Raw genomic sequence first — 18,853 nt, forward strand, 5'->3', positions numbered from 1 at the left:
GGGCCTCTCACCTCTCTGAACTCTTTCACAGTCTTGAAGTACAAGCGCTGCTTCTCCAGCATCTCCAGATACTCGTCGTTCAGCTGATCACGCCTCATTTTGTTTTCCTGCTTCTTCTTCTCCATCTGGAAAACATCATATTGAGGAGTCCTCCTCACTGGGTGTCTGACCCTCCACACCACTCCCCCACATGTTCTCCTGCCTTATTCCTGTTATGTCTGATCCCGTCCACAATCTGCTCCATCTGACGGAGGAACTGCTCCCGGGTGCCAGAGGAGGCCATCGCCCTAAGAAGAAAATGAACAGCTTTGAGACTCACAGTAAAATTTCTTTCCTGTAGTATTCATTGGGGGACACAGGAACCAAGGGTTAGTCTGCAGACACGAACATTTTACCACCCCAAAAAAAAAGTTGTCTCCTCCACAGCAGACTACTCCTTGCCTGCTAGCTCCAGGCCTCCTCAGAGAAAAAGTGGTAAGAGAAGCAAAAAGAACAAAAGCAAAACCGGCCTGAAAGAAAAACAACTGAATTACACATTCAACCAAGCAACCGAGGGTGGGCGCAGCGTCCCTCACTGAAGACGGTGAGAAAGACATTTTACACTGAGGATCAAACATCTTCATTTCTCGGAATCTTGAATGGGGTCACAGTAACCATGGGACGTCCCAGAGTTGCTCCTGGAGTGGGGTAGTCTTCCCACTTAAGCTGCTGCCTGGGCGATGACTGCCTACAGGACCATTCTACCAAAACCAGCATCTGCGAAAGCAAAGAATGTATCCTATCACACTTAGAAAAAGGTACGAACTGATGACCAAGTAGCAGAACAGGTGACAGACGGCCCACAGAGCCCGCGTATGGTGCACATTAACCTTCAATGGAGGAAGTCTGACTGTCGCCCTAAATGCTTCAATAATGGCAGATGGAATCCGGAGAGCAATGGCCGCCTCAGAGACAGCCAGGTCTTTGCGAGAGGCTTCTAGAATGACAAACTAGGAATCCGAAAGTCTGATTGGAGTGGTGGCTGACAAGCTGTGCCACACGGCTCTAAACATCCAGCTGTCAAGTAGGATGAGAGGGAGAAGGATCGTTAGAGAAAAAGTCCTCGTTGAGATGGAAAACCGAGACCACCTTAGAAATAAAGGACAGAACTTGTCCCAGACTAGCACAACAGGACGGGACAGCAAGCTCCAAAACCCACCTGATGGAAGTATTCGCTGTAAGAAAAGCCACCTTACAGGAGAGGCGGAAAGGCAAAATGGCTCTAAGTCACTCAAAAGGGAGGACTGCAGTGCCTGCAACAGAAGATCCCAAGGATCAAGCAGTGGCCACTCCCTGGAGTAAAGTCTTACCTTGCTGCGTAGAAGCCAGATGTCTCGGAAATACAGTAGCCAGGGTTCTCTGTGCTGTATATACATAGGGGTCGTATATAGGGGTTGTGGGGCGGCATGGCTGGATGTGGAGCAGAGCAGACACGTGCAATGCTAGCTCCATGCCTCGACTAATTTTCACTGAGGCTCACAGGAACGCCGGAGACCCAACTAAATAAAGTGACAGCACAAGGGGAGAGTGGCCTGGACAGACAGGGGGCACCAAAATTGTCAGGTAAGATCCCAGCGATTACGCTGGCAAGCAGCTGGATCCAAGATGGTGGCCGCCAATAATATTCGGTGCCTGCGCACCTATCTAGCGCCATCAGGGCACACAATGTCTGTCAGCAAGCCGCCAAGCTCCACAAGGATGCAGGGACACACTTAACGGCCTGAGACTGTGCTCCTTCCCTCTGCCTGGGGAGACCAGAGTCACAGATGCCTGCGCCATCTACACCTAACCCCACACCCATGTCATTCATCAGAAGTTAGTCTGCCCAGTCTATGTAATCGGATCGCAGTCAGGTAAGACTGATGTAGGATATACAGCTGAATCTGTTATTCGCGGCTGGCGACACCACTGTATGTGCCTCTAGGGCGTCATTCCACTGATCATCAGAGACAGATGGAATTAATTGCCGCAATTAACTCTCTACAGCAAATGGAGTAGAAGCAGCTCTGGAGTTCAGTAGAACAGTATACAGGGAGATCACGCCTGTGGGCCCCCGAGTCGATAACACTCCTGTCAATGGATATCGGGATATTCGCATTCTAGGACATGGAAACTGGCGCACCATAGCGTGTCTCGTCTGCAAGAATCTGTAAGAATCCCTGTGGGGGTCCCAAACTTTATATCAATTTGTTCAAATGATAGTAAAATCTCATTTTCAAAAATCTGATTAAGTGTTATTCCGTATCTCTTCCAGAAAATTGGGTCCTGTAGATTTCTGAGGTGTGGAAATTCGGGACTATCCCATATTTGAGTCTCTCTCACTTGGTCAGTAAATTTCAAGACACAGGTGCGGCGAGAGAGTAAACTTATCACCAAACTGTGATGCACACAATAAACCCTGTGGTGGTCTGTAGGGTCCTTCGAATATTGCCCATGGTGGATTCCCACCCAATAAATGTAGAAGATGAGCGTCAGCATTAGTGAGCCCGTCACCCTTTATCCAGTATTTCAAATAACGCATCTGTGCAGCTAAATAATACAAAAACCGGTCAGGGACCGCGTACCACCCTGATTTGTGGGCCTCTGCAGGGATCCAATACTTAATGAACCCCATAGAAAGGTCGCCATCACACCATGCATCTTTCTAATTGATGAATGTTCCAACACATAGAAGCATTTTGGAAGAATTATCATTTTGATTAAGTTAATTTTGCCCGCCCCAGATGGGGGAAGTGGAGACCAATGCTCAAACTTTTCCTTCATCATATCACCTAGGGGGTATACATGAGCCACAAGGTCCCTAATTGGGTTTCGATTAATTGCTGTACTACTTGCAATCCAAAGACCACCGGCTCAGCTATATTATCTGTAAGTGGCATAACCACAGATCTGCCCTAATTAATTTTGAGACCTGATAGTTCCCCAAAACAGTTAATAAGGGCCACTGCTCTGGGAAGGGATTGTTCTACTTCATTTAGGACAAGCACCAGGTCATCAGCAAATAATCCCACTTTATCAGTTCTAGAATTTATGTTAATACCCTCTACCACAAGGTCCGGTCTAATTTTAAGGTCGATGGGCTCTACTGCTAGAGCGAAGAGCATCGGGGACAGAGGGCAGCCTTGTCTGGCTCTAGTATCCCGACAGTATTCCATTTACAAGGATATTCCCTCTCGGCATGCAGTAAAGTAATCCAACAAAATTTATCAGAGAATCCAAATTTCAGAAGTACACACTGTAGAAGTTTCCACTCCAAAGAATCAAAGGCTTTAGCTGTATCTAAAGAAGCTATTACCCAAGGCTCCCCATACTTATGGCCTATGGGAGGTGAAACTTGAACTCTTCTAATATTAGAGGAGGTGGACCTTCCTGGCACAAAGCCGGACTGACCCTCATGTATAATGCTCAATATTACTGTTTTCAACCTATTAGCTATAAGTTTCGTAAGTATTTTGTAATCCGTATTAAGGCTATGAGGCGGTAAGAGCCGCACTCCTCAGCTGTTTGGCGTAGGGATTACCGCTATAGCGGCATCATAGAAGGATTGAGGAAGCGAGTGCCGTGGAAGTGCTTCACAGAGGGTTTCAAAAGAAGCGGGCCCATCTGATCCATGTATAGTTCTGTGGGCCTTCCCATTAGAGACATGGCTGCTTCACGAATTTGTTCCAAGGTGATATCCCAATCCAGGAATGCCTGATCCTCACAAGAGCTTCGGGAATCCAATCTGGTTTAAATATTCATCAATTTCCTCCACGGTGTGGGTTAATCGGGAGCCATACAGCTCTCTACAGTATTAACGGGCTGCCCTCCATTGTATTAATGGCCAAAATTGATGGGCACATTTGATTTTGTTGGACCATGTATGCCTGAAATTTACTCGATTGTTACCTTGCTCAAAGTAAGTCTGCTTAGTAAAAAAAAGTTTTCTCTGTGCCTTTTCCTGTAAGTGCGTCAGGTATTCCCTTCCCAAGCCAATTATCAGAGGGGTTGTTCACATACTCGGCCCCCAGCGACTTACACTCCTCACAAGCTTCTGTTCCCCAATACAGGACTCCCTTTTGATATATGAAGCTGTGGACCTGACACATCCCCTCAGATATGCTTCACGTGTATCCCACACCACCCATCTATCAGAGACGTCACCATGATCTGCCATAAAAGCCTCCAACTGATCTATTATTCCACCATGCTCCTGGGATGGTTGCGGAACCTCTTAGGGCCCCCTAGATGAAGGCAGACCACCAATGGAGCATGGTCTGATACAGCTCTAGGGACATAATCAATTTTACTCACATCTGAAAATTCAGCATTATTCCCAAATACATGATGTATTCTAGACCAACATCGAGCAGCCGGTGAATAACAGGAAGACGCTTTCTTGGGTGGATGTTGGTGCCTCCACAGATCACCCAGCCCATCTCCATTATACAAGTATGGAAGGCAGTGGTGTCCTGAATACAGGCCATCGATGTGCAGCGCTCCGTCTAGCCAAACGGAGAACCATATGGAAGTCTCCCGTACATGACATTGCAGCATCAGGACACTGTGATACCAAGATTACTGCCGGCTGGAGCACGTCCATTTTGCCTGGTGGTGGGTTGTAAATATTCAGTAGCAGATAAGGCACCATATCTATAAATGCATCTATAAAAATAGATCTACCTGCCAGGTCTCTTGTGACCGCGTACACCGACCACCTCAGTGATGATGTACAATGGTGACCACCCTCTACAATAGGAGGAACGTGTGGCGTGCTTCTGCCATTGTATCCACGGTTTACTCATCCTGGATATAGTGTCGGGCGTTACATATCTCTGCCTGCGATCGCTTTCTAGTCTGATTTTCGGGAGGCAGAATGAACAAAAGAAGCAATTCAAGAACTTTTTTTTTGTATGCAGTGTACTAAATTGATAAGGCAGTTGTATTTTTTGAGTCAGAGCAATTACAACGATACCATAGATATCTTTTTTTTTTAAAGTTTTGGCACTTTTACACAATAAAAACTATCTAACATATAAAGCTCAAAGTGTGTATGTATGTATGTATGTATGTCCGGGATAGGCATCCGCACCGTCGCAGCTACAGCCACAAAATTTGGGACTATGGGATGGAGGATATGTATGATGGGTATATGGGCACAGGACTATGGGATGGAGGATATGTATGATGGGTATATGGGCACGGGAATATGGGATGGAGGATATGTATGATGGGTATATGGGCACGGGACTATGGGATGGAGGATGTGTATGATGGGTGTATGGGCACTGGACTATGGGATGGAGGATGTGTATGATGGGTATATGGGCACAGGACTATGGGATGGAGGATATGTATGATGGGTATATGGGCACGGGACTATGGGATGGAGGATATGTATGATGGGTATATGGGCACGGGAATATGGGATGGAGGATATGTATGATGGGTATATGGGCACGGGACTATGGGATGGAGGATATGTATGATGGGTGTATGGGCACTGGACTATGGGATGGAGGATGTGTATGATGGGTATATGGGCACAGGACTATGGGATGGAGGATATGTATGATGGGTATATGGGCACGGGAATATGGGATGGAGGATATGTATGATGGGTATATGGGCACGGGACTATGGGATGGAGGATATGTATGATGGGTGTATGGGCACTGGACTATGGGATGGAGGATGTGTATGATGGGTATATGGGCACAGGACTATGGGATGGAGGATATGTATGATGGGTATATGGGCACGGGACTATGGGATGGAGGATATGTATGATGGGTATATGGGCACGGGACTATGGGATGGAGGATATGTATGATGGGTGTATGGGCACGGGACTATGGGATGGAGGATATGTATGATGAGTATATGGGCACGGGACTATGGGATGGAGGATATGTATGATGGGTATATGGGCACGGGACTATGGGATGGAGGATATGTATGATGGGTGTATGGGCACGGGACTATGGGATGGAGGATATGTATGATGGGTGTATGGGCATGGGACTATGGGATGGATGATATGTATGATGGGTATATGGGCACGGGACTATGGGATGGAGAATATGTATGATGGGTATATGGGCACAGGACTATGGGATGGAGGATATTTGTATGATGGGTATATGGGCACAGGACTATGGGATGGAGGATATTTGTATGATGGGTATATGGGCACAGGACTATGGGATGGAGGATATGTATGATGGGTATATGGGCACAGGACTATGGGATGGAGGATGTGTATGATGGGTATATGGGCACGGGACTATGGGATGGAGGATGTGTATGATGAGTATATGGGCACGGGACTATGGGATGGAGGATATGTATGATGGGTGTATGGGCACTGGACTATGGGATGGAGGATATGTATGATGAGTATATGGGCACGGGACTATGGGATGGAGGATATGTATGATGGGTATATGGGCACGGGACTATGGGATGGAGGATATGTATGATGGGTATATGGGCACAGGACTATGGGATGGAGGATGTGTATGATGGGTATATGGGCACAGGACTATGGGATGGAGGATATGTATGATGGGTATATGGGCACAGGACTATGGGATGGAGGATATGTATGATGGGTATATGGGCACGGGACTATGGGATGGAGGATGTGTATGATGGGTATATGGGCACAGGACTATGGGATGGAGGATATGTATGATGGGTATATGGGCACGGGACTATGGGATGGAGGATATGTATGATGGGTATATGGGCACGGGACTATGGGATGGAGAATATGTATGATGGGTGTATGGGCACGGGACTATGGGATGGAGGATATGTATGATGAGTATATGGGCACGGGACTATGGGATGGAGGATATGTATGATGGGTATATGGGCACGGGACTATGGGATGGAGGATATGTATGATGGGTGTATGGGCACGGGACTATGGGATGGAGGATATGTATGATGGGTGTATGGGCACGGGACTATGGGATGGATGATATGTATGATGGGTATATGGGCACGGGACTATGGGATGGAGAATATGTATGATGGGTATATGGGCACAGGACTATGGGATGGAGGATATTTGTATGATGGGTATATGGGCACAGGACTATGGGATGGAGGATATGTATGATGGGTATATGGGCACAGGACTATGGGATGGAGGATATGTATGATGGGTATATGGGCACAGGACTATGGGATGGAGGATATGTATGATGGGTATATGGGCACAGGACTATGGGATGGAGGATATGTATGATGGGTATATGGGCACAGGACTATGGGATGGAGGATATGTATGATGGGTATATGGGCACAGGACTATGGGATGGAGGATGTGTATGATGGGTATATGGGCACAGGACTATGGGATGGAGGATATGTATGATGGGTATATGGGCACTGGACTATGGGATGGAGGATATGTATGATGGGTATATGGGCACAGGACTATGGGATGGAGGATATGTATGATGGGTATATGGGCACAGGACTATGGGATGTAGGATGTGTATGATGGGTATATGGGCACGGGACTATGGGATGGAGGATGTGTAAGATGGGTATATGGGCACGGGACTATGGGATGGAGGATATGTATGATGGGTATATGGGCACAGGACTATGGGATGGAGGATATGTATGATGGGTATATGGGCACGGGACTATGGGATGGAGGATATGTATGATGGGTATATGGGCACAGGACTATGGGATGGAGGATATGTATGATGGGTGTATGGGCACAGGACTATGGGATGGAGGATGTGTGATCGGTATATGGGCATGGGACCATGGGATGGAGCATGTGTGATGGGTATATGGGCATGGGACTATGGGATGGAGCATGTGTGATGGGTATATGGGCATGGGACTATGGGATGGAGGATGTGTGATCGGTATATGGGCATGGGACCATGGGATGGAGCATGTGTGATGGGTATATGGGCACTTGACTATGGGATGGCGAATATGTACAGTATGATGGGTATATGGGCACGGGACTATGGGATGGAGGATATGTAAGATGGGTATATGGGCACAGGACTATGGGATGGAGGATATGTATCATGGGTATATGGGCACTGGACTATGGGATGGAGGATATGTATGATGGGTATACGGGCATGGGACTATGGGATGGAGGATAATTATAATTTGCTATAACTAACCACAGTTAGTTACTATGCCCGGGCAGCGCCGGGCTCTTCAGCTTATATATAAAGAACTAGTTGAAGAGCTTGGCGTTACCCGGGCATAGTAACTAACTGCGGTTAGTTATAGCAAATTATAATTATCCTCCATCCCATAGTCCCGTGCCCATATACCCGTCACACATATCCTCTATCCCATAGCCCCGTGCCCATATACCCACCATACATATCCTCCATCCCATAGCCCCGTGCCCATATACCCATCATACATATCCTCCATCCTATAGCCCCGTGCCCATATACCCATCATACATATCCTATCCCATAGTCCCGTGCCCATATACCCATCACATATCCTCCATCCCATAGTCCAGTGCCCATATACCCATCATACACATCCTCCATCCCATAGTCCCATGCCCATATACCCATCATACCTATCCTCTATCCCATAGCCCCGTGCCCATATACCCATCATACATATCCTCTATCCCATAGCCCCGTGCCCATATACCCATCATACATATCCTCCATCCCATAGTCCAGTGCCCATATACCATCATACATATCCTCCATCCCATAGCTTCGTGCCCATATACCCATATAGGGTTACTAGTGGGGGACCACAGGGTTCTGTATGGGCCCCCTACTATTTAATATATTTATTAATGATCTAGTGGATGGCTTACACAGTAAAATATCAGTATTTGCAGAGGATACTAAACTATGTAAGGTAGTTAACACAAAGGAGGACAGTTTGCAACTACAGACAGATTTGAGTAAATTGGAGAATTGGGCTGAAAAATGGCAAATGAGGGTTAACACAGATAAGTGTAAGGTTCTGCACATGGGAAGGAGAAACAGATGCTACAATTACTGACTAAATGGGAAACTGCTGGGGAAATCAGACATGGAAAAAGACTTAGGCATCTTAGTCAATAAGAAGCTAAATTGGAGTGCCCAGTGTCAGGCAGCTGCCACCAAAGCAAATAGGGTCATGGGATGCATTAGAAGAGGTCTGGGGACACGAGATGAAAACATAATTCTCCCTCTGTACAAATCACTCGTCAGACCACACTTGGAGGATTGTGGGCAATTTTGGACGCCGGTGCTCAAGAAAGACATTACTGAACTTGAAAGGGTTCAAAGGCGGCTACTAAAATGATAAATGGAGTTGGTTCACTACAATACCCAGAAAGGTTATCAAAATTAGGTCTATTTACTCTAGAAAAGAGAAGACTTAGGGGAGACTTAATATATATGTACAAGTATATCAGAGGGCAACACAGAGATCTCTCCAATGAACTGTTTGTACCAAGGACTGTGACAAGAACAAGGGGGCATTCTCTACGTTTGGAGGAAAGACAATTTCTGCACCAGCATAGAAGAGGGTTCTTCACGGTAAGAGCAGTGAGGCTCTGGAATTCTCTTCCTGAGGAAGTGGTGATGGCCAACTCACTGAATGAATGGAAGAAAGGAATGGAGGCTTTTCTTGTGAGTAACAGTATAGAAGGTTACAAATAACAGAATATTATAGGTAGATGGTTGACCCAGCTTAGGGGAAGGAATTTTTTTCCCTATGGAGAAAACTGGCTTCTACTCTTATGGGATTTTTGCCTTCCCCAGGATCAACAATGCCGAACAGCTGCACTAAAAATAGGCTGAACTAGATGGACACAAGGTCTTCCTTCAGCCTCCAAAACTATGATACCCATCATACATATACTCCATCCCATAGTCCCGTGCCCATATACCCATCACACATCGTCCATCCCATAGTCCCGTGCCCATATACCCATCACTCATATCCTCCATCCCATAGTCCTGGGCCCATATACCCATCACACATCCTCCATCCCTCAGTCCCGTGCCCATATACCCATCACACATCCTCCATCACATAGTCCCATGCCCATATACCCATCATACATTTCCTCCATCCCATAGTCCCGTGCCCATATACCCATCATACATATCCACCATCCCATAGTCCCGTGCACATATACCCATCATACATATCCGCCATCCCATAGTCTCGTGCCCATATACATATCCGCCATCCCATAGGCCCGTGCCCATATACCCATCACACATCCTCCATCCCATAGGCCCGTGCCCATATGCCCATCATACATAACCTCCATCCCATAGTCCTGGGCCCATATACCGATCGTCCATCCCATAGTCCCGTACCCATATACCCATCACTCATAGCCTCCATCCCATAGTCCTGGGCCCATATACCCATCACACATATCCTCCATCCCATAGTCCCGTGCCCATATACCCATCACACATCCTCCATCCCATAGTCCCGTGCCCATATACCCATCATACATATCCTCCATCCCATAGTCCAGTGCCCATAGTCCCATATACCCATCACACATCCTCCATCCCATAGGCCCGTGCCCATATACCCATCATACATATCCTCCATCCCATAGTCCCGTGCCCATATACCCATCATACATATCCACGATCCCATAGGCCCGTGCCCATATACCCATCACATATATCCTCCATCCCATAGTCTTGTGCCCATATACCTGTGACGAAACGGCAGCAGGAGGCACACCGCTGCCACCGAGTTGTGACGAATGGCGGACCCTGTGCCACCAAAATGTCACGATCCCACAACTGGCACCAGCAGGTCAGCGGACGGAGGGACGTGACGCACTGCCGGCACACGGCTATCACAGGCACAGTGGGGGTTTATCTTAGTTATCCCACCACCGGCACCACGTGACAAACATACAGCAAGCTAATCTTGCTCTAACAATTTACCGCAGGGGGGTATTTTGGATGCTAACAACCTTCCAACAACTGTGGGGATTTATGTATATCCCACTTTCTCAGTTCCACTTTGGAACTCGCAGCTCTCTGGTGCCCCCTTTACCCTCAGGTCAGTCAGGGAACTGCACCTAGGATAATTAGTCGCCGGACGGGCTGCTTGTTGTGCACGGGCCACTAGACTACTGCAGTAAGGGAATTATCAATGCTGTGGCCACAGCCCCTCATTCAGCATGTAAGACCTGTCTGTACTGCCAGCCGTGCACACCACGCTGCCACGCTTTACTTAATCACAGTTAATTAAGAGGGTCCGTGACAAACCCCAAATTAGTAGCGATTATCTAAAAAAGGTGCATAGTTAGTTTCCTAGAGCATGAAGGCAGACTGAATATTATATCATTTATTCCCCAAAAAGTCGGGCAGTGGTTACAAATATAAAAAGTTGTTACAAGGTTGAGACATTACATATGTATAAATACAAGTATAAAACAAAATGGATGAAAACAGAAAGTACACTCACAGTTGCTAATGACTCTTTAGACATCCCATGTGGCTTGGAGGGGGATGGGCAGCCAACCAGACATCCCAAGACATCTGCACGTCTCGCCAGCATCAGAACTCAGCTCCAACTGACTGGAACTTGCTAAGGAATACCTATAGACTAGGGTCTGTGACCTCATGAAATGGGCGGTCTGGAGAGGTCCAACCTCCCTCTCTCCAAGTTAGGATTTGGCTACAAAACTTAGAATAGCTATATCTAAATGAGAAAAACCCGTACCAACACACATAGGGCATCATTATTTGTGATTTACCGAATAGAATCCAAAGACACCAAGCATGCCATACTTAGGACACTCCGTTTGGGAGCGATCCATATCTCAGGTTCTGGAGAGGTTATAACTGTGAAAATTAGGAATTAGTAAGCTGGCCTCGTGCCCTTCGCAGAAATGTGTGCTTTATATCTCTGCTGTGTATGGTTTTCGCGATATGACTTGTTTTAATACTTCCCATAGCTGCATTCAAACCTTGTGGTTTTAGAACAAAGGGACATCCTTTCCCCTTAGCTGTGCAGAGAGGGGGGAGAAGAATTCTACACTGAGGCTTCGAGAGGAAATGGACGGTTTCATGTTACCAGCAAGCACAGAGCTGATAAGGAGGGAGGAGTTGCAGCTACATGACAGGCTCGTCTCCTCTGTGTGGCAATGGGGGATTTCTAGAAGGTTCTAGAAACATCATACTTTAACATACAGATCTTACAGACATTTTACATTACAATACCCATCACACATCGTCCATCCCATAGTCCCGTGCCCATATAACCATCACACATCCTCCATCCCATAGTCGCGAGCTGGGTGGCGCTGAGCAGGTAGTTCCTGGGGATGTGCTGTTATGTAACCTGGCAGTGTGGCTCTGTATGCGGCCGCTGATGATGTGATTTTCTATGCCAGTAACAATAGAACCCAGCAGTAATAGAGGAGGGGGTGATTCATTTCTGTCATGTGCTGTCTGCTCCTTTCTGGGGGGCAGACAGTGGCTGGGAGCTTATGTTCCCGGGGATGCTAGATTTCTCCCACCCGGTCACTGTCTGCTGAGATGTTGTGGAGTGTGAAAACTGCTGCTCATAGCAGCCAATCACAGCTCAGCTTTCATCTTTTAAACAGCTCTGGTAAAATGAAAGATGCTTAGTGATTGGTTGCTATGGGCAACACAGGCAGTGTAACCTGTTGTGGTTAAGATGTGCCTATGATATAGATATATATATATATATTATACGGGGCTTTGCGTGTGGAGTGGGTGGGTATAACAATGAGTGTGTGTGTATCAAGCCACGCCCACTCCACATATGCCCGCCCACTGTGCATAGCCACACTCACCCCACATGCAAAGCCCCGTATATTAAATATAATATAATTGATTGAGATATATATATATATATATATATATATATATATATCTCTATCAATCTACAGTATCTATATCTTTATTTATCCATCTATCTATTTCATAGGCACATCATCTTGACCACAACAAGTTACACTGCCTGTGTTGCCCATAGCAACCAATCACTAAGCATCTTTCATTTCATTAGAGCTGTTTAAAAGATAAAAAAGCTGAGCTCTGATTGGTTGCTATGGGCAACAGTTTTCCTTGTAGACAGCTGTGGTAACTGAGGCCTATTATTCTTATCATTTCTATGGTGTTATTGTCCCTTTGTAAAGCTGGAAATCACACAATTTATTACCGTGCCGACCCAGACCACCCTCTGACACAGACTGCAGGGGGAGCCCAGAATCAGGAACTTCTTTGTCTGGCATGAAGCATCTCAATAACTTAAAACTTCAAACACAGATTAAAAAAAAAAGAAACACAAGACGGATTTCTCCAACTCAGGAATCATTTTAATCGGTGTAACAGCGCCAACCTGACAATGTTGGCACTGATAAGATGATGTGGGATATTAGGGGTAGTAGTCCGGTGGCTCTGGCTGATGGGATGATGTGGGATATTAGTGGTAGTAGTCCGGTGGCTCTGGCTGATGGGATGATGTGGGATATTAGGGGTAGTAGTCCGGTGGCTCTGGCTGACGGGATGATGTGGGATATTAGGGGTAGTAGTCCGGTGGCTCTGGCTGACGGGATGATGTGGGATATTAGTGGTAGTAGTCCGGTGGCTCTGGCTGACGGGATGATGTGGGATATTAGGGGTAGTAGTCCAGTGTCTCTGGCTGACGGGATGATGTGGGATATTAGTGGTAGTAGTCCGGTGGCTCTGGCTGACGGGATGATGTGGGATATTAGGGGTAGTAGTCCGGTGGCTCTGGCTGACGGGATGATGTGGGATATTAGGGGTAGTAGTCCGGTAGCTCTGGCTGATGGGATGATGTGGGATATTAGAGGTAGTAGTCCGGTGGCTCTGGTTGATGGGATGATGTGGGATATTAGTGGTAGTGTTGTGAGTTCATTCTCGGGTTCACCAGTTGTGAGTTCCCCTTCTGGACTCCCTCTGGTGGTGATGGGAGGTGGTGCGGCTGGTTTGATCGGTGGAGATCTGCCATCTGAGAATGAGGATTACGATTGGATCTCAGATTGGATTTAAGACAGCTGACGCCCTATTCAGTTGCTGGTGATTCCTTCTGGCTTGTCAGCTCTTGGTTTTCAGCTCTGTTCCAGTCATCTAAAGCTAAGTTTTTCTGCTAATGTTCACACTTGATTTTGTTGGTCTATTCAGTTTTTTGTGTGGTCTGCCAGCCCCGGCTGGGGGCTGAGCTGAATTTCCACTCTTATTTATCAGTATTTTGCCAATTGGCTTTTTGTCCCTTACTAGTTCGGTCTTTTTTTTGCTCTGTCTCAGAATATTTCAGAGTGCTGATATAGTGGGAGAAGTCTAGTGACTTCAGGGTTAATTTTGCTATCAGAAGTGTTGGACATTATTTTTGTAGGGTTTTTTTGCAGGCTGCAGACAGTGTCTTCCCTTTCCTTTCTAGTTAGTTTGGGCCCCATCATTTGCTCAGCCTATTTTCCTGCCTGTGTTTGTGCCTTCATTTTGTTTCACCGTCAATACATGTGTGGGGGCTATCTATTCCTTTGGGGTCTGCTCTGGGGCAGTTAGTTTTCCCTTTTCTTGCTTTAGGCTTATGTAGTCCTCCGGCCGTGACGAGGCGTCTAGGTTCATCGTAGACACGCTCCACGGCTACTGCTAGTTGTGTGGTAAGATCAGGGATCTGCAATCTGCATAGTTACCAACCACTCTGGTTTTCTGTGGCTTAGCTTGTTTTGCCTTTTTCTCCTCGGTGACCCATTCATAACAGGGTAGTAGTCCGGTGGCTCTGGCTGATGGGATGATGCGGGATATTAGTGGTAGTAGTCTGGTGGCTCTGGCTGATGGGATGATGTGGGATATTAGGGTTGGTAGTCCGGTGGCTCTGGCTGACGGGATGATGTGGGATATTAGTGGTAGTAGTTTGGTAGCTCTGGCTGACGGGATGATGTGGGATACTATAGTGAATGTGGCGGAGTGGGTGGGGCTATACACTCAGCTTTAGGATTATAAATATATTATATAGAGATATAATCATTATACCGTATATATACACTTGCGTATAAGCCGACCCCCCTAATTTTGCCACAAAAAACTGGGAAAAACTTATTGACTTGCGTATAAGCCTAGGGTGGAAAATGCAGCAGCTACTGGTAAATTTCAAAAATAAAAATAGATAACAATAAAAGTAAAATTGAGACATCAGTAGGTTAAATGTTTTTGAATATCCATATTGAATCAGGAGCCCCATATAAGGCTCCATACAGTTGATGATGGGTCCCAAAAGATGCTCCATACAAAATACACCCCATATAATGCTGCACAAAGGTTAATAATGGCCCCATAAGATGCTCCATAGAATAATATGCCCCATATAATGCTACATAAAGGTTATGGCTCCATAAGATGCTCCATAGATTATTCCCCCATAAAATGCTCCATAGATCATGCCCCCATAAAATGTTCCATAGATCATGCCCCCATATGCTGCCCCATAGACTATGGCCTCCATATGCTGCCCTATAGACCATGGCCCCCATATGCTGCCCCATAGACCATGGCCCCCATATGCTGCCCCATAGACTATGGCCCCCATATGCTGCCCCATAGACTATGCCCCAATATGCTGGCCCATAGACTATGCCCCCATATGCTGCCCCACAGACTATGCCCCCATATGCTGCTACATAGAATATGCCCCATATGCTGCTCCATAGAATATGCCCCCATATGCTGCTGCAAAAAAAATGCCATACTCACCTCTCCTGCTCAGGACCCGGCACCTGAGATATTCACCTGTCCGGCGTCCATCACTGCTCACCGCTGTCTGCCGCGTCCTGTGTCAGTGACTGTTCAGCCAGCAGAGGGCGCAGCGCGCACTAACCACGTCACAGCGCCCTCTGCTGCTTAAACGTCACTGACACAGGACGCAGCAGACAGCGGTGAGCAGCGATGGAGCCAGGACAGGTGAACATTGCTATACTTACCCCCTCCTGGTGCGGCCTCTGCAGTCCCCCCCGCTTCTCCACGGTCTCCATTCCTGCCTTCAGCGGTCACGTGATACTGCTCATTACTGTAATGAATATGCGCATATTCATGAGTGTAATGAGCAGTACCACGTGACCGCTGAAGGCAGGGAGACCGTGGAGAAGTGGGGGGTAAGTATGATCTCTGACACCCCTGCCGACCCCCAGGCATATGACTCGTGTATAAGCCAAGAGGGGGACTTTCAGCCCAAAAAAAGGGGCTGAAAATCTCGGCTTATACACGAGTATATACGGTAATTTGTTATAACTAACCAGAGTTAGTTACTATGCCCGGGCAGCGCCGGGCTCTTCAGCTGTTTTTTTATATATAAAGAATATAGATTTGCATCATTGTATTCTGAGAGTTATAGCTTTTTAGGTTTCCGCTGACGGAGCTGTATGGAGGCTTGCTTTTGCGATACAAGATGACGTTTTCGGGGATACCTTTTATATTTACATTATTCTTTTTTTGTTGCGTCTTATTCCACTTTATTACCAGCAGTATGATGAAAAAGCATCATTTTCTGCCATTTTTTCTTTTTACTGCGGTCACTGTAGGGTTTAACTTGTGTGACAATTTTATAAATCGGAATGTTCTGGACGTGGCAACATCAAATACGTGTACTTTATTTTTGTTTTTACATCATGCACTGCAATTCATGAGACTAGTGAATTACACAGGCAGTTCTCCTGTTCCACCCTGCCTATGGCTGGGTGTAACGGGCCATCTTATCTGGCACAACAACTGATCATTGTTTCGCCTCTGGGTCCCAAGGCAACCATCGACTCCCCACGATTTCGTCACAGGGGTGCCAAAGGGGTGAGAGGGCGCCACCTCCCTCTCACAACCGTCCAAATGTTGTGATCACTCTCGATCGTGGCATCCGAAGGTTTACTCAGTCTGGGGTCGGCACCGTCCCTGGCTCTTGCTGCAGAAGCTCGGCCGTTACCTGGGCATACCTCCTGCGGTGATCGTACGGGAGATGTGGATACTTCAGCTTGGCCGATCACAGCACTACGAGCACCGCTGACATGGGTCCCCACACCTTGTCCCATGCTGCTCAGCAGCGACCGATAATCAGCAGCACGCAGCGGTCACTGTGTACTTACATAGCAAGTCATGATTTGGAAATGACACCTGCTCTGCCATGTTGGCCATTATAAAGGGGTTAATGAAAATTGCTCATCAGAAAAATATAATAACGTCATCTAATAGTATACTGCAATTTCTCAGACTGGCACACCTGCTCGACATTTGTCTGAATGCCATTAAATAACTCGGATCACACAGAATGTCATCATTAGTACAGATCGTCGTCAGCCCCACATTTCCCAGTAATATGTGCTATTGAGAACTTATTGTAAAACGTAAACCAGATGACGAAGAATTACGCTGAACTGATGAATTTCCATTATTTCATGGTCAATATCAGGTGATATTTGACATTTTTTCTAAATAAAAAAAATCTATGGTGTAAAAAAAATGAAAAGCCAAGGAGGCCACCTGAGTCCTGAGCGAGGAAAGCGCCAGACCAGACTGCAAAGGGGAAAAGCACCGGCAAGGACATTGGGGCAAGGAGGCTGGATTTATACACTGAAAGTAGGCCTTCACAATGAGGGCGGCTTTCGTGCCTTCATCCTAGGCTGTAGAGCTGGATCAGACAGTCGTGGTGACCTCAGAATCACAACTTCAGCCAATATGCAAACTGAGCAACTGTAAAGTCGGATGGGAAAAGTGCACCCTGGAAAAGAAAATCTGGACAGTTCAGGAGAGTCCACAGGATGGCTGCCAGGAGTATGAGCACGTCTGCATACAAGGATCTCTGAGGACAGTCCAGTGTGAGGAGGAGGAGGACAGGAACCTATTGAGAAGGCTGGGTGGCACAGGAGAGTGAACGAAGACCAAGAGATTGCCAATGCACTGACCGCGACCACCAGTGGATCTCAAGACCCGGCTACAAACATAAGCACCTTGTGGTTTAGCCTGGACGCCATTAGATCGACAACTGAAGTTTCCCACCTTAGACAGAAGACGTCTGGATGATGTGACCAGTCTTGCAGATAACGCCTCACAGCTTAAAAAATTATTGTGACTTCTGCCATGGCTGATTGACTCAGAATTCCACCCTGATGGCTACCGCAGAAGTATTGTCAGACTTATTCTGAGCGGGTAATCCTAAGAGCAGGAGCTGCCAATGAAGAAATGCCAGACAGATGGCTCAGAGTTCCAATACGCTGATTTGGAGAAACCACAACAGTCTCCTTCATAAACCCTGAACAGAGAAATGATGGCGGAACGCTCCCCTTCTGAGGAGACTGGCATCTGTCATCAGAACCTACCACTGAATGGAGAAGGAGCATTCCTGAAATAACAGGTGTGACCTCATCCACTATCCGAGAGACTGAGCTATGTGGGATGGTAGGCAGACAGGAATGCTTTGACCTGTCCCATCAAGACAGAAAGGGCGTTCTACAGGGGTCTTGAATGACCCTGCACAAACTGCATCATATCAAACACCATCAACATCCTGCCTAGAACTTTCAAGCTGAACTGGAAGGGGACCCTCTTTGGTCACCTCAAGGTCGAGATGCCAGACAGAAACACCAAGGTTACTTACCGGTAGCCGTTTTTTCCGGAGCCCATGACGGCACACATGAGAGAGGGGATCCACCCAGCCAGGACAGGAACCCTACTGAAGATAAAAGGGGCGGTACCTCTCCCTCGCTTCAGTTGGTTTACAGAGCATGAGAGGCCCCCCGGGTTAGTACACATGGTAAAACTATCACCACATTATGTCTTACTAAAAAAAGCACCCAAACTAT

General features: G+C 46.9%; 1 protein-coding gene across 1 annotated transcript in view; it reads right to left on the reverse strand.

Moving 5' to 3' along the window:
* CCDC93 (CCC complex scaffolding subunit CCDC93) overlaps window positions 1–18,853 on the reverse strand; it is a 118,171-nt gene that overhangs the window by 228 nt on the left and 99,090 nt on the right. Inside the window, exons 21-22 of the mRNA XM_073563824.1 lie at window positions 203–287; window positions 12–125 (exon numbers count right to left, since the gene is read on the reverse strand). Coding sequence (XP_073419925.1) covers window positions 12–125; window positions 203–287 — 199 coding nt within the window. The remainder of the gene's footprint in view (window positions 1–11; window positions 126–202; window positions 288–18,853) is intronic.

This window comes from Dendrobates tinctorius, unplaced genomic scaffold, assembly GCF_039654945.1.
Source record: "Dendrobates tinctorius isolate UK_male_01 unplaced genomic scaffold, ASM3965494v1 ptg000403l, whole genome shotgun sequence".
Classification (NCBI taxonomy): domain Eukaryota; kingdom Metazoa; phylum Chordata; class Amphibia; order Anura; family Dendrobatidae; genus Dendrobates; species Dendrobates tinctorius.